The following is a 15,314-nucleotide window of genomic DNA, read 5'->3' as shown; positions in this document are numbered from 1 at the left end:
TTTAAAAGCCGAAGATTTTATAATATAATAATCGGCGGTGAATTTTGAAAAGCCGAAGATTTTGAAAAGCCGAAGATTATGAAAAGCCGAAAATTTTGAAAGCCGAAGATTTTGGAAAGCCGAAGATTTTGAAAAGCCGAAGATTTTGAAAGCCGAAGATTTTGAAAAGCCGAAGATTTTGAAAGCCGAAGATTTTGAAAAGCCGAAGATTTTAGAATTGATAATAATCGGCGGGATTTTAAAAGCCGAAGATTTATTTGTATCCATGTATTTTTAAAAGAAAAATAATAATAATCGGGGGGTTCACTGTGGCTTTCCATACTATACAGTAGCTCTATGTTCTTATAGATCTCATAACATTACGATTAAAAGTCAGATTATGTGTGTGTAAGTTTATTAGAAAATTCAACGAGACACGTCCTAATCAGGTAAAATCCAAAATAACAATTTACAAATTCAGATCTACTGCCTGTTGTATATTGCTTACATGATTGTATATTGCCAAACGAATAGATATGTTTGGTACGGGATGGCGGCTTCGAAGCGGAGACAAAAAGACCCAGATAAATGTGTAGAATTTTGTTGTTGAGATTTTTTTTTTAAGAACTAGATTCATATCTCAGAATTTGAATATAGCATCTCGTTTTCTTAAAATAAATTGTAAGCTATTACTGGCTATAATAATTACCCCCTTATAAGTATTCGCAAAACATGAAGTTAATGATCAATGAATATGAAAACACTTTATAAAGTATAAATATTGGTAAACGGACAGCAAGTCATAGGACTATTATAGTTCGAATAAATTTGTTTACAATAACTGTTGAAAGATTATGAGAGAAAAATCTGGATGAATTTATTTTTATTAGAATGATTTATTTTACAGTAAAGGCTTCATATTTTTAATCAGTTATTTGTAAAAGAAAGGTGACATGTTTAACACTATGGATCCAGTAAATTAACAAACTACTATGATGGATTTTTTTCTTTACAATCATTGATCATTATTAATATTTAAGAATAACTTTTGTTTACAAATTCGTTTTAATAAATAATGGTTCAAGAAAAAAACTTTTTGAAAATTAGTCTGTTAGTTTTCAAAGAAAAAAATTTCTTAAAAACTGAACTGTGAGCCAACGGTTTTCAATCGTTACGTTTTGTTATACTTTTTTAGTGTTAATCTCAGCAAAAACAAATTTGGTGATAAAAATCGATTTGTTGGTCTTTCGTAAAATTAAAAAAAAAAAACATACGTCATAATGTAATCTTATAAAAAAAAAGGGGGGGGGGGGGGCGATGGAAGAAATTCAATATTGATCCTTCAAGGGACAAGTGAACGTTGGAGATATTCATTCCCTATTGTAAAATATTGAGTTTTTGGTTGATTAATGTCGGGTGTGTCTGACGTACCGAATAATATATGATAGGTACATATAGGTCTTGTAATTGAGACCGCCCGTGATACGGTCGGAAGATTTCGACTGCCAATGAAAAAGGAGGGACAAAAAATTGGCCTAATACCAGGCTACTTACAGTCCACTCGAAGAGTTGTTGCAAGGATTCAACGTCCCCATTCGGACGTGGCTGAGCACAGCCCATGCAATGGACGTTCCACTATCATTACTGCTAAGGATTTATTGCCGGTCAGAAGAAGACCTGTAACGACGCTATTTCTATAGTTACTCTAGTTCGCTAACGAATTCGCTTCTTGTTCCATTGAATATAAAGGAAAGAGTTATCTAATATATAGATATTTTTCTTGAACTACTATAAATAAAGTAGTTCATTTTAAAATGTATTCTTTAAAGGTTAAGAAAACAATAAGTTAAAATGGTTAGTACATACATGGCTTCATGGCTAATACCAACTAGAGGCTCTCAAGAGCCTGTGTCGCTCACCTGTATTTACTGATGCTTTGGAAATCATGTAAAATAAGGTTAAAATCATAATTAATAGTATTAGATATTAGATATTATAATGATATCTCTAACTCAGGGGCAGCAACCCAACAACGGGTTGTCGGATTCGTCTGAGAATTACAGGGCAGATAAATCTAAATCTGATAAACATTTTGCCACCTGTCAGATTTGCTCTAAATGCTTTAGTTTCAGAGATATAAACCAAAAACTGCATTTTACCCCTATGTTCTATTTTCAACCAAGTCAGCCATGATGGTTGGAAGGCGGGGTCATCGGACAAATTTTTTAAACTAGATTCCCTAATAATGATTATGGCCAAGTATGGTTAAATTTGTCTCAGTAGTTTCAGAGAAGAAGATTTTTGTAAAAGATAACACAAAGTTATGAAAAATTGTTAAAAATTGACTTTTAAGGGCAATAACTCCTAAAGGAGTCGACTGACAATTTTGGTCATGACAACTTATTTGTAGGTCTTACTTTGCTGAACATTATTGCTATTTACAGTTTATCTCTATCTATAAAAATATTCAAGATAATAACCAAAAACTGCAAAATTTCCTTAAAATTACCAATTCAGGGGCAGCAACCCAACAACAGGTTGTGAAATTTGTCTAAAAATTTCAGGGCAGATAGATCTTGACCTGATAATCAGTTTTACCCTGTCAGATTTACTCTAAATGCCTTGGTTTCAGAGATATAAGCCAAAATCTACATTTTACCCCTATGTTCTATTTTTAACCATGGCGGCCATCTGGGTTGGTTGGCGGGGTCATCGGACACATTTTAAAACTAGATACCCTAATGATGATTGTGGCCAAGTTTGGTTAAATTTGGCACAGTGGTTTCAGAGGAGATGATTTTTGTAAAAGTTTACGGACGCAGGACGCAGGAGACCGGACGACGGACGACGGACGACGGACGCCAAGTGATGAGAAAAGCTCACTTGGCCCTTTGAGCCAGGTGAGCTAAAAAGGTATAGCCAATTTCCCGTTTATTTTTTTCGTTGTTTGGTTCACATGTTCAGATTTAATAAATTGATGAATTTAATAATTTATTGATATCCTAAATCCTTGTTAATATATTTACTTCGGTAGAAAAGAAAGTTATTAATCTTCTCACCTGGACTTTAATCTGCATATCTATTATCAGAGACATATATACACATATGTGTATATATGTCTCTGCTATTATCTGTTTTGGGATTTAAAAAAAATCTTTAAAAAATGCGGTTTCGAGCCTATTTCTTCATTTTAATTTGGTTACACGTTCAGCAATAACTGATACAAAAATGATATATTACCAATGATAAGGCCATATATTTGAAGCTGTTCAAAATTTTGTACATTATAGGTACGTGTATCAGATCGGACATTTTTTTAACTGTTATAAATATAAATAATCTTACTATAAGTTATCTCAGGTCTAAACAAAATGTTACTATGAGTGTTCTAATGAGTTTTGTTTGATAATTTTTTGTTTAATTCAGTTAAAAGTTTGGTTTTTTTTTTACACGAGAAGGTCTGCTAAAAAGTTTATGATGATCTCTTTTTTTCAGCATAACAAACGGATACACTAGGTGGACTTTCCTCTGTTCCGATGAAGGCAGTGCACGTCTTTCATTTAAAAGATTAAATCGTAGTTTGCAACAGACGGTGGCACATCGGACATTGACTTACCATTTTATAATTTGTAACAATTGTGATTAACCATATATTTATGAGTTATAACAAAATTATTTTTTGTACATCTTTATTTAAGATGATCGAGATTTGAGAATGATATGAAAATAATAAAATATATATTACAAAAAAAGTAATCTCAGGTCTAGTTATCTAGTACGAAATATATCCACTGGAAATAAGCCCTTTAAAACACAAATCCACGTTTACTCATTGCGAAGTTTATTTGTTAGTGTTTTTTTAATTTTTTTTTTAATGATTTTATTATATTATCTTTTTAGTGAAAATTTTGAGTGGTTAAACATGAAATGGACACCGATGCTACAAAGAAAATTTGTTTAATGTCATCAGTTGCAATATATACTAAGTATTACACGTGGACAGGATGTTCCCCAGAAAATTAAGGTATTCAAAATAAGTTATACACACCCCAAGGGTACACGCCACTGTTATATGGAAAATTACTGGGTCACCAGTAAACTGGTAATCAGCCATGCAACTAATCAGATGACTGACCATGCCACTACAATTTAAAAAGTTTGTCGTTAGATCAAAATGAAATATTTATTTTAATTTAAAATTGAAGAACTAAAAGGATTTATCATAAATATGAAAGGAAATAATTCAACAAAATCGGATTATTTCCCAAAAGATTATATTTTTTTTAATCTTTTTCCGGGGAAAATAGAAAACTGTATATATAAAGGGTCACATCAAGGATTTTATAGAAATCCTTGGTCTCATGAAATGGATCTCACAAAGACATGCATAATTAAAATTTATACATTTCTTGATTCTATGATTTCTTGAGAAATCAGGAGCGAAATATAACAAATATTTAGTTTTGATATTAATTAAATTTACCTTTCCTCGCTATAATTCATTTGACATAACGTTGAGGGATTTAAGGGTTTGTCCGTACAACGTGTTTGTCATTAGTATTTCACATGACTTATTGTTTTCGCGCTTCGCCTTGAAGCTCATTATTCAGACTGTTTCAGACAAGATGATGAAAATAACGTGCAAGGCACTTTTTTTTCGATCATCGTGAAGTGCACTCTCCCCCTCTTCAAGAATTGTATATTTATAAATCCTCGTCCTTTTAAAAATTACCACACTCTTTATGATTACCGTTATGCTATTATGTTAAGAGTAACCCCGGACTTGATTTACATGTAATATCAGGGGCGATTCCAGCCTGGATAAAGGGGGTCCAAATATATGTCTCCATTAAATGCATTGATCGTTCACAAAAAGGGGAGTCAAACCCCCGGATCCCATCACCCTTCGATCAGCCACTAATTGTGAATATAAATATAATTGTTACTTTAAAGTCATAGACTAGTACAAGCTCCGAGCACCTGTTTTGGAATATATACAGCTAATTAACCGTAAATAACTGCGAGATAATGAATAACAAGTTGATAATTGTCTATTCTCTGCTAATTAATGTACCTGCAATTCACCCTGATTCATTTGTATGACCACCGACACTAATAATAATACCTCAAAGTTAGAGGTTCTCCGTTACTGGGAACTTCATACCGGATCCGATCAATTTATTGGTTCCATTTCCCCTAGTATTAATGATCCATTTGCTTTGCAGTGACGATGACAATCATAGGTATACTCATTACTGTTGATTTTGCATGATAACATACATGTTATGTCAACTCACTTCACCTTCCTGCGGCGTCAGAGAGAAAAAAAAAAGCTTTGCAATGCGTCATAATTATTTGGACTGCTTCCATATGAATTTAAAAAAAAACCAAACAATAATTTATTTCACTGATTGAGATTGGGCTGACGAGACATTTCAGCATGTGAACTCTTAATTGCTAGTCCAAGTACACAGTTATCATCCATTGACTTTCAGTTTTTACAAAAAGATTCCCTAGTGTGGACCATGTATTACTTCAAAATTTATTTATTTATATTTTTTATGCATAAAAAGTAAGTGCAATGAAGTAGGGGGATGGAATCATTTTATTTTAGTTTGAGAATCACTCATACTTCTTGTATGATGTCACCTTAGCCTACAAATTACCAAAAAGAAACACATTTCTATTTCCTCTAGCTTATGTGTATGCCTTTTCATATACATGTAAGAATGTGTTACTGCCTATTTTGACCTTAAATGTTTAATTCAGTCTTGCATGGCCTACTGGGACCTTGTATTACTCATGTGGTATGCTATAAGCAGATAAGTTATTTTCTTTCCTTTTGTATTACAAATAACTTCTTAAATATACATGAAGAATTTTTATATCAGCCTCCCCCTCCCTTAATTTGAAATCTCTATTTTCAGGCATAGGCTCATATAAATTCGACTTTTGAAGAATTGAAATATATCTGAGACAGCAAATGAGTATTCAGCTGCTTTACATTAAAATAAATCATGTACATACATCACTGTTACACAGTTATCATCCATTGACTTTCATTTTTTACAAAAAAATTCCCTAGTGTTGACCATGTATTACTTCAAAATTTATTTATTCATATTTTTTATGCATAAAAAGTAATACACAATTACATATAAATAGTTATAAAGACATTTAAAAACAATTTTTTGCAATATTTAAATTATGTAGGCCCATATCTTGATAGTAAGTTAAACGTTAAACTTTAAACGGCAAAAAATTAACACCCAAAGTTCAAACATAAGAATGAACTTATAGTCTTTAATGTATATATGCTATTGCCATGAAACTAGCTAAACTTTCTTATAATTCCCTAATCTTAGTTCATGCCAAGTTTGATTAAAATTAGTGTTTCTACTCTATTAGGTCTCTAGTGTGGATAGTGTATAACTTGCAAATTATTTTCATACTCCTCCCAAATTTATTGCTTTAAATATTATGGATGAAATTACATTGGAAAAAAATGTGGCAATTTTTTTTAGGTTGAGGATGTTCGCTCCTCTTGATTTTGAATTTTAACCAGATATTCGGAATCCTCTGGTTTTATCCATGCAGTGCCATTAAAAAACTTTGCCCGCATACTTTTCTCTTCATATTTTCATTACATTGTTTAAAAAGCCATATTTAAAATCTTATAAAATCCTTTTTTTTTTCATAGCTTTTGAAAGAAAAAGGTGCCAGTGTTAAGTGTATGAAAAATCTAGAGAGAATCACTTCCCGCCAAATTTTTAATGGCTTAAATCTTAAAAACAAGCACACGGACCCTTCATTTTTTCTGTTTTTTTAGTTCCTTTATTCATATACCTTCAATTTATAACAGTCTTTTAAAAAGCTTGTTATTTTGAAACAGAGTAGCGAACATCCTTAAGTAGTGATTTGGTATAGTTTGAAAAGGTCAAATATTAGTATGTCTGATGTTGTCAAACTAAATTATAGACCCTTTAAACATTGAAATGTCCATATTTTGTGTTATAGCTTATAGATTTTTCTATTATGTTAATATGTCCTGTCCCAAAAGTAGTACACTACACTGTAAAAATCTTTTTTGGATAGAGCCAGCGCAATTTTTTAAATTTGCCTTTTTAGCTCATTGTTCCGAAGGAACAGTGAGATTTTGCCATCACTTGGCGTCCGTCGTCGTCTGTCATTGTCTGTCGCCAACCGTTGGCGTCCGTCAGGTGTAAACTATTTCATACATCTTCCCCTCTACTGAACCAATTCCTACCAAACTTAAGCTGAATGAACTTTAGGGTATCTACAATAAATTTTGTGTTTTGTTTTTGTTACATCAAAAAACATTGTTGTCATGGCTAAATAAGAACATAGGGGTAAATGCAGTTTTTGGCTTTTATTTCAAAACCCAAAGCATTTAGAGCAAATCTGACACAGAGTCAATTGTTCATTAGGGGTTCAAAGTGCTATCAGCCTTGAAATTTTCTGATGAATCTAATAACCCATTGTCATGATTGTTGGGTTGCTGTCACTAAATTGGTAATTTCAAGGAAAATTTGCAGTTTTTGGTTATTATCTTGAATATAATTAATGATAAAGATAAACTGTAAACAGCAAAAATGTTCAGCAAAGTAAGATCTACAAATAAGTTTCATAACCAAAATTGTCAATGAACCCCTTAAGGAGTTATTGCACTTTAACGACAATTTTACACAATTTGTTTATGTTTTATAACGTGAAAAAATCCTTCTCCTCTGAAACTACTGAACCAATTCCAACCAAACTTAGGCTAAAGGTTCCTTAGGGTATTTAGAATAAAGCTTGTATTTTATTTTCTGTTTCATCAATAAACATGGCTGCCATGTCTAAAAATAGAACATAGGAGTAAAATGCAGTTTTTGGCTTATATCTCAAACGCTAATGCATTTAGAGCAAATCTTATGTGAGGTAAAATTGTTTATTATGTCAAGTTCTATCAGCCATTAAATTTTCAGATGAATCTAACAATCCCTTGTTGGGTTGCTGCCACTAGATTGGTAATTTTAAGGAAACTTTGCAGTTTTTATAAGACCGCAAAAAAATATTGGTATGACGTTGGCGTCGTCGTCCAAAGACACATTGGTTTTCGCACTCTAACTTTAGTTTAAGTTAATGGATCTCTATGAAATTTCACCTTAAGGTTCAATACCACAAAAGGAAGGTTGGGATTGATTTTGGGGGTTATGGTACTAACAGTTAAGGAATTAGGGGCTAAAAGGGGGCAAAAAATAAGCATTTTTGTAACTTCCAGACAAACTTGTGTGTTAGTGTATTGATCTCTCTGACATTGTACCACAAGGTTCCATATCACAAAGGGAATGCTGGGATTGATTTTGGGGGTAATTGCATCAAAATTTTAGGAATTAGGGGCAGAAAAGGGGCAAAAAACAAGCATTTGTCTAGTTTCATGACAATAACTTGTGTGTAAGTGCATGGATCTTTCTGAAATTATACTACATGGTTCATTATCACAAAGGAAAAACTTGAATTGATTTTGGGGGTAATTGCCCACAATGTTTAGGAATAAGGGGCCAAAAAGGCGCCAAAAATAAGCATTTTTCTAGTTTCCAGACACTAACTTGTGTTCAAGTGTATGGATTTCTCTGAAATTGTACTGCAAGGTACCATACCACAAAGGGAAGGCTGGGATTGATTTTGGGGGTAATTGCATCAAAATTTTAGGAATAAGGGGCAAAAAACAAGCATTTTTCTCGTTTTAGGACAATAACTTGTGTGTAAGTGTATGGATCTATGTATTGTACTACAAGGTTCCATATCACAAAGGGAAAGCTGGGATTGAGTTTGGGGGTAATTGCCCTAAACGTTTAGGAATTTGGGGCCAAAAAGGGGCAAAAAAAGCATTTTTCTAGTTTCCAGACAATAACTTGTGTTCAAGTGTATGGATCTCTCTGAAATTGTACTGCAAGGTACCATACCACATAGGGAAGATTAGGATTGAATTAGAGGGTGATGAATCATAAGGGGGTTCAACAAATGGGGGGGGGGGAGGATTTTTTTTTCCTTTTGTTTTCTTTAAAATTTTGTTATTACTGATTTATATATAAAAGCAAATAATAATGATATGGTTTGAATCGGTAAATTAGAAATTTTTAAGTTCTTAGACCACATTTATTTTGTGAGCCTCTTGTTTTAATTGCTTCTGTAAGTAATATATTAATTTGAAATTTTGACGAAAGACACATACAGATTATACCGTTTACAATATTTCAGAGTTTAATGTTGTCAAGCACACAAATCATAGAAGAATAGTTAATCACGTCATTGCTGTCCATTAAAAAATTAGTATGAACACGATGAAAAAGTACGGGAATGCTTGTTTGTTAAACTATTGACCGTGGTTATGTCTTTGAAACTGTTGACTGGCTAATAGTCTGTGAAATGAAATAGCACAAGTATTTCATTCCTTTTTTATATCATGGTATATAGAAAAACACATACTGATGTATAATAATAGTTATAGTCATTAAATTATAGTTTTTACCTTTTTTAAGTTTAGGGCAAGAAATATAGAAGATAAAGAAAAATATAAACAATTAAAACTGTACAGTAGAAATGATCGGCAATACAAGATAAACAGAAGACAACAAGGCCTAAATGGTAAGACCATTTCTATATAATAAAAGTGATTGCCCTTGAATGATGACTATTATAAAAATAAGAAGATGTGGTATGTGAGTTATCTATCCACCAGAGTTTAATGAAGTGGATGCAAGCAATTAAAGACCAATGACTGCCTTCGATAATGAGAAAACCCATACCTTTTAAGTCAGCAAATAAAGACCCCAACATGAAAAGATTTAAACAATCCAAATTAGTTCAAAGCCAATAACAATTTATAAAAAAAATCATGTCTGTGAGCACTCGAGTCACCTAACCATAATCTAGGACAGTGGTTCAAATAGCACAACATATGAACAAACTGTAAAAACTGTTGCAAGTGGCTCAACTCATTATCACTGCAAGGCACTAAAACGACTGATATTAAGTCGTGGACACAAAGCACTGAAATAACAGAACTCATAATCATGATTAGTAAGAATATCAAATTTAAGTTTCTCAAAATGTTCATATTAAACATGATAAAATAAGCTTATTTCATATTGCTGTTTTTTTCTCAATTCATATTTTGTGTATTTATAGGTGAGACTTCTTGGTTTTCATGATCATCAACAGGTCAGTACAGAGGAAACTTAAGGTTAATACTTTTCTACATGGTGTACTAATAGGATTAATGTGAAATGAAATGTGTGCTTACCTGGAAAAAGAAAAATAGGAAATTTCTACAAAATGGCTGTAAACAAAATGGAGTACAATCATAGATGCACACAAGAACACAATTGTGTAATTGCAACAACCTACATATTCACTGAAGGATTATGGAGAAATGTAGAAAAAAATAGTATTTTGTTGTCGAAATAAACACCTGCTTTATCCATTCATGTACATAGCTCTGTCATATCAAATATACAGAGGAAGATGTTTGAAGAACAAATTGCAAAAATGTATTCTCTACCAATTGAAGGAAGATGTCTGGTGGATGGAATTATTTATGCACTGAACTGTTATGTAGGGGATTGAATAATTGTACGCAACAGCTTAAATAGAAGAAAAGTTAAATTAACATGAAAAGTGGTTATTTTATTTAATCTGCAAATATGAGCACAATATTAATAACATCACAAATAGTATGATATTCATAGCGTTTTGCTTATTATTGTATTGTCTCAAACAGCTAGCCTATTGTTTTAGTATGTCATGTTACTCATCAGTGAACATTTTATTAAAGTTTTAATTATCTTTTGTATCAATTATTCAGTCTCAGGAAAAATTATATTCATACTGTTTTTACTGTTATGAAATTTTCATAGAGGAAAATTGAATAACAGAAATTTCCATAGGAAATTTGGAGAACAATGTTTTCCTAAGAGGAAATTTTTGGTCTTGAATTTTTCCTCAAGGAAAAGTGTTTGTCAAAAATTTCCTCAGAGGAAATTGTTGTTGACAAAATTTCCTCACATGAAAAAGTATTTCCTGAAAGGAAAATTTGAAGATGCAAATTTCCTCACAGGAAAAAGTATTTCCTCAGAGTAAAATCTGAAGCCTCAAATTTCCTCACAGGAAATAGAATTTCCTCAAAGGAAAATTTGAAGCCGCAAATTTCCTCAAAGGAAATAGAATTTCCTCAAAGGAAATAGAATTTCCTCAAAGGAAATAGAATTTCCTCAAAGGAAATGTTAATGCAGCAAATTCCCTAAGGGAAATCTTTTTCCCTTGAGGAAAATACAATTCCCTTGAGGAAAAATCTTTTTCCTGTAGGGAAATTTGATTTCCCTTGAGGGAAACTACTTTTTCTCTGAGGAAATTGTTGAAAAAAGGGGCATAACTTTTTCAACAGTGGTGCTAGAGCCAAAATTTGTTAAGACAAATATCAGGGAACCAATACCAACCAAGTTATCAACTTCATTTTGACTTAACTCCAAAAATTAAGGTGACAACTTTTGCACTCAGCGGAAGTGCAAACTTGTCCCGGAAACTGTTTTATATTTAACATTGCCATAAAATCGGGAGGTTTAGCTAGCCACAAATCCAGGTTCAACCCACCATTTTTTTCTTAAAATGTCCTGTACCAAGTCAGGAAAATGGCCATTGTTATATTATAGTCCGTTTCTGTGTGTGTTACATTTTAATGTTGTGTTTCTGTTGTGTCGTAGTTCTCCTCTTATATTTGATGTGTTTCCCTCAGTATTTTTAGTTTGTAACCCGGATTTGTTTTTTTCTCAATCGATTTATGAATTTCGAACAGCGGTATACTACTGTTGCCTTTATTTATACTTAAATACTTCAAGTAAATTATATCAACCGTTTTCTTTAAAAAAAAATCAAGATAGTTGCAAATAGATACGAGTCAATTGTGATGATACAGGAAAACGCAGGCTAACTGAGGAAGGTTAGCATATAAAAACGTACGAAGAGAGAGAGAGAGAGATATATATATTCAAATTTCCTGTCATGGCGTACATTTGATTAGCATACTTCATTTCAGATAGGAATGCAGGTCACGTTTGGATCGGAGCACATGATTCAATGAGAGAATCTCATTTTGTGTGGGAAGCTGACAATACAGATGTTACTTTTACCGACTGGGCATCTCGCCAACCTGATAATTGGCGAAATGGCGAAGATTGTGTTCATTTGGACTACGGCCTGTCAAACACATGGAATGATAATAGCTGTTCAAAGAGATTAGGATACATTTGTGAAAAACAATAATTGCATTGAGTATCAAGCTGAAAAGTTGAAAGAAAAGCAATCGAAATAACAATCGGACATGACAACTTTTGAGTCGTTCTATTTTATGATTTAATTCACTTTTGTAAAATCATATATAAAATATTTAAGTGCTAAAATGCTCCAGCTACTTGCAATTATGTTCACTTTCTTACTCAAAACAATGAAACACAAACACAATTAATGTTTGGGTACTGAATGGCCTAGTGACCAGCTTAAACTTTTATTTTCAAATACAAAATATCTCCTCTGCCTCAAAGTCCAAACTAAAATATAAAGTCTCTATTAACACAAAAGAAACTGTTTTGCAGAATCCTACACGTGTTCTGTAACAAAACAATCTACAAAATATAAGAAACAAGTTAAAGATACTTAAACAATATGAAAGCAAAACTAAAAAAATATTTTTGAAGAAAAAAATTAAGACTTCTAACTATAAAACGTGTGCTGGATTAGTCACTACCTAATTCTCGGTAACTTAAATCGTGTGAAGTTACCGTAAATACTGACCGCCACGCCGAATAACAACAATTGTTAAACAAACCTATTCAAACTCTCCTTTATAAAATCATTGCGCAATCTTTCATACTCATTCCGCATAACGCTTTAATTCACTTTGTTTAAACAAAAACAAACTATTTTTTTGCTAAAATACTCCATCTTCTTTGAAACCATGTGCAAATAATTGAGCACATGCAATTATGTTCCATTTTCTTACTCAATGCAATGAAACACAAACACAATATTTGGATAATGAATGGCGCAGTGACCAGCTAGACCCACAAAGAAAGCAGGCTAAATTAAAGCTAAATTCCAAAATTCTTAGAAACTGCTATACGATTATGTAAAAATTCTAGCTGGTTTCTATTGTTTGATCTTTTTGATTTCCAGTGACCGTGCATTCAACATTTTCTATCAGATTTATAATTCTGAGCGGCAGCTGTAGCCTCACCCGCTTTAAACTATATAAACCGAAAACAGTTACACTAGAGCCAAATTCAGCTAATATCGTGCAGATTTTCTTTTCTTAATGCAAAATGATTAGAGACTAAAGAACGATATCGTTATACATATAAACGTATCATATGTCATATATCTTTATTAGACAACAACACGTTCGTAACCATCACAAACAATTTAGATGTTCACTTTAATATGTGAAAATTCATTTAAGCGTGTTAACATGTATAAGCTAAAGAACGCATAGTAAGCAAGTGCAAGTTTGAGTGTTCTACTGCAAGTATAAGTTCAGCAAAAAAACTTAATGATATAAAAATCAGAGGTTATTTTTCTTTATATTACTAGATATTTTTGTCATGGATACCTTGCAGAAATTAAATCTGAATCACGATAATTTTTCCATGTTTTCCCGCTAATTGTGTGCCCAAATGATACTATAAAAAGTGAACTGAAATATTAAATGCATTGCAGTATATTTCGTGAAAGGTTGAAGGTAAGGATCATGATTTTCTTTGGATGGTAAAAAACAAGTTAATGTTCGACACTTTCTGTCCATTTTGCATATCTTAACCCCCCCTTCCCATCAGCTGCTGGTAAAATGTGTTATGCAGTCGAAGCTCTGGATGTGCCACTTCATGGTTTTGGACCACTATTAAATAGAAAAGATTTTGTATGTTTACGTAACACTTCAAATTAATCTATAATTGATCCATACCGTTATGATTTTAATCTGGTCCAGTGACCAACTTTACACTATGTCAATACATGAAAAAATATCTCATTAATTGTTAGTCCCGTACTCCTATTAGAAATGACTTCTCAAAGTTTACGGTTCCGTGACCTCTGAATGTTAACAGTCCAGTGACCTCCGAGTGACTACGGTCCAGTGACATTTAAGGATGCCTAGGATACACAGTATATAAAAAAACCAAGTGGTTAAAAAATCTTTACATACAAACTGTAAATTATGATAAAAACATATCAAATCATGTCTGAAACATAAATTTCCCGTTCGCAAACATCAAAGCCTTATCAATACCTGCACTTAAAGTCACCAGTTTCTTGAAATTCTTAAACATCTTACACAAACTGAACATCTTTTAAATTCATTTTTAATAGAAGCTACTAAAACACAAACGATGGTCATTCTGGAACAACTTATGTTCATTCTGATTTGCTTGTAACTAAATGATTGTTGCCTTTTTTCATCAATAGAATATAAAAAGAGGACTAACTAATTATCATTACCGTTCCAATTACAAGTAAAAGCCAAAATAGAAGTATTTTTCGGATCCGTAAAAAAGATTTCAAACTTTTGCTAAGCTTTGTGTTGCTTATATTGACTTTATTTTAACTGTATGATGACCGCAGGATATATCTAGAAGAAGAAATCAAGACAATAAACTCTTATTATTATTATTCTGTGTAGTGTCAGCCACAGTCCTTTCAATTTCCGACAATTTGTTGCTGAAATAAATTTTCAATAAAAAAAAACCCAAACAGAAATTAAGAGACAATGATTTACAGCATGTAGTTGTACAGGATTTAATATGTGTCTGGATGAAATTAGAATTCTAACTATAAAGTGTACTGGTTTTGTCACTACCGAATCATCGATAACTTAAAACTCGTGCAGTTACTCTTTATACTGACCGCTAAACCGAATAATAATAAATGTTACACAACCTTTTTTAACTCTCTTTTATAAATCATTACGCAATCTTTTAAACTCCTTCCGCATAACAGACATAAATACATGTATTGCAATATGAACGAACATTCATATAGTTAAAATACATAGGACTCTCCAAAAAAAAAACAACCCTTAGACCAATTATAAAGTCTTTAAACAATGTCTGTCAAATGAGATTTATTAAAAATATATGTTCACATCACACCAACGGAGATTAATATTACAAGAGCTTACTTTGAATTGTACAGTCACTTATATGTAATTGTTTTCGGCGAAATATGTAACTTAATTACAAGTGCCCTTATGAAATTTACTATTGAGTATTTGGCAACAGTAGTCT

The 15,314-nt window shown here is 32.2% G+C and overlaps 1 protein-coding gene and 1 long non-coding RNA gene across 3 annotated transcripts in view; both read left to right on the top strand.

Moving 5' to 3' along the window:
- Positions 1-14,700, top strand: part of LOC127721423 (collectin-12-like) — a 29,239-nt gene extending 14,539 nt beyond the window's left edge. Inside the window, exon 6 of the mRNA XM_052228145.1 lies at positions 12,077-14,700. Within this exon, the coding sequence (XP_052084105.1) occupies positions 12,077-12,303 (227 nt within the window). The 3' untranslated portion in view covers positions 12,304-14,700. The remainder of the gene's footprint in view (positions 1-12,076) is intronic.
- Positions 5,195-10,830, top strand: LOC127721425 (uncharacterized). 2 transcript variants are annotated; one of them, XR_007991250.1, is made up of 3 exons: positions 5,195-5,222; positions 9,530-9,630; positions 10,174-10,830. It is a non-coding gene; the product is annotated as an uncharacterized LOC127721425 (long non-coding RNA). The 2 variants fall into 2 exon arrangements; XR_007991249.1 differs by having other exon boundaries at positions 5,198-5,222; positions 9,525-9,630.
- Positions 14,701-15,314: the final 614 nt, after the last annotated feature.

Source organism: Mytilus californianus, unplaced genomic scaffold, assembly GCF_021869535.1.
Source record: "Mytilus californianus isolate M0D057914Y unplaced genomic scaffold, xbMytCali1.0.p SCAF_12, whole genome shotgun sequence".
NCBI classification, from domain to species: domain Eukaryota; kingdom Metazoa; phylum Mollusca; class Bivalvia; order Mytilida; family Mytilidae; genus Mytilus; species Mytilus californianus.
Note: the sequence above shows the minus strand (reverse complement) of the source record. Positions and strands in the feature narration are given on the sequence as shown.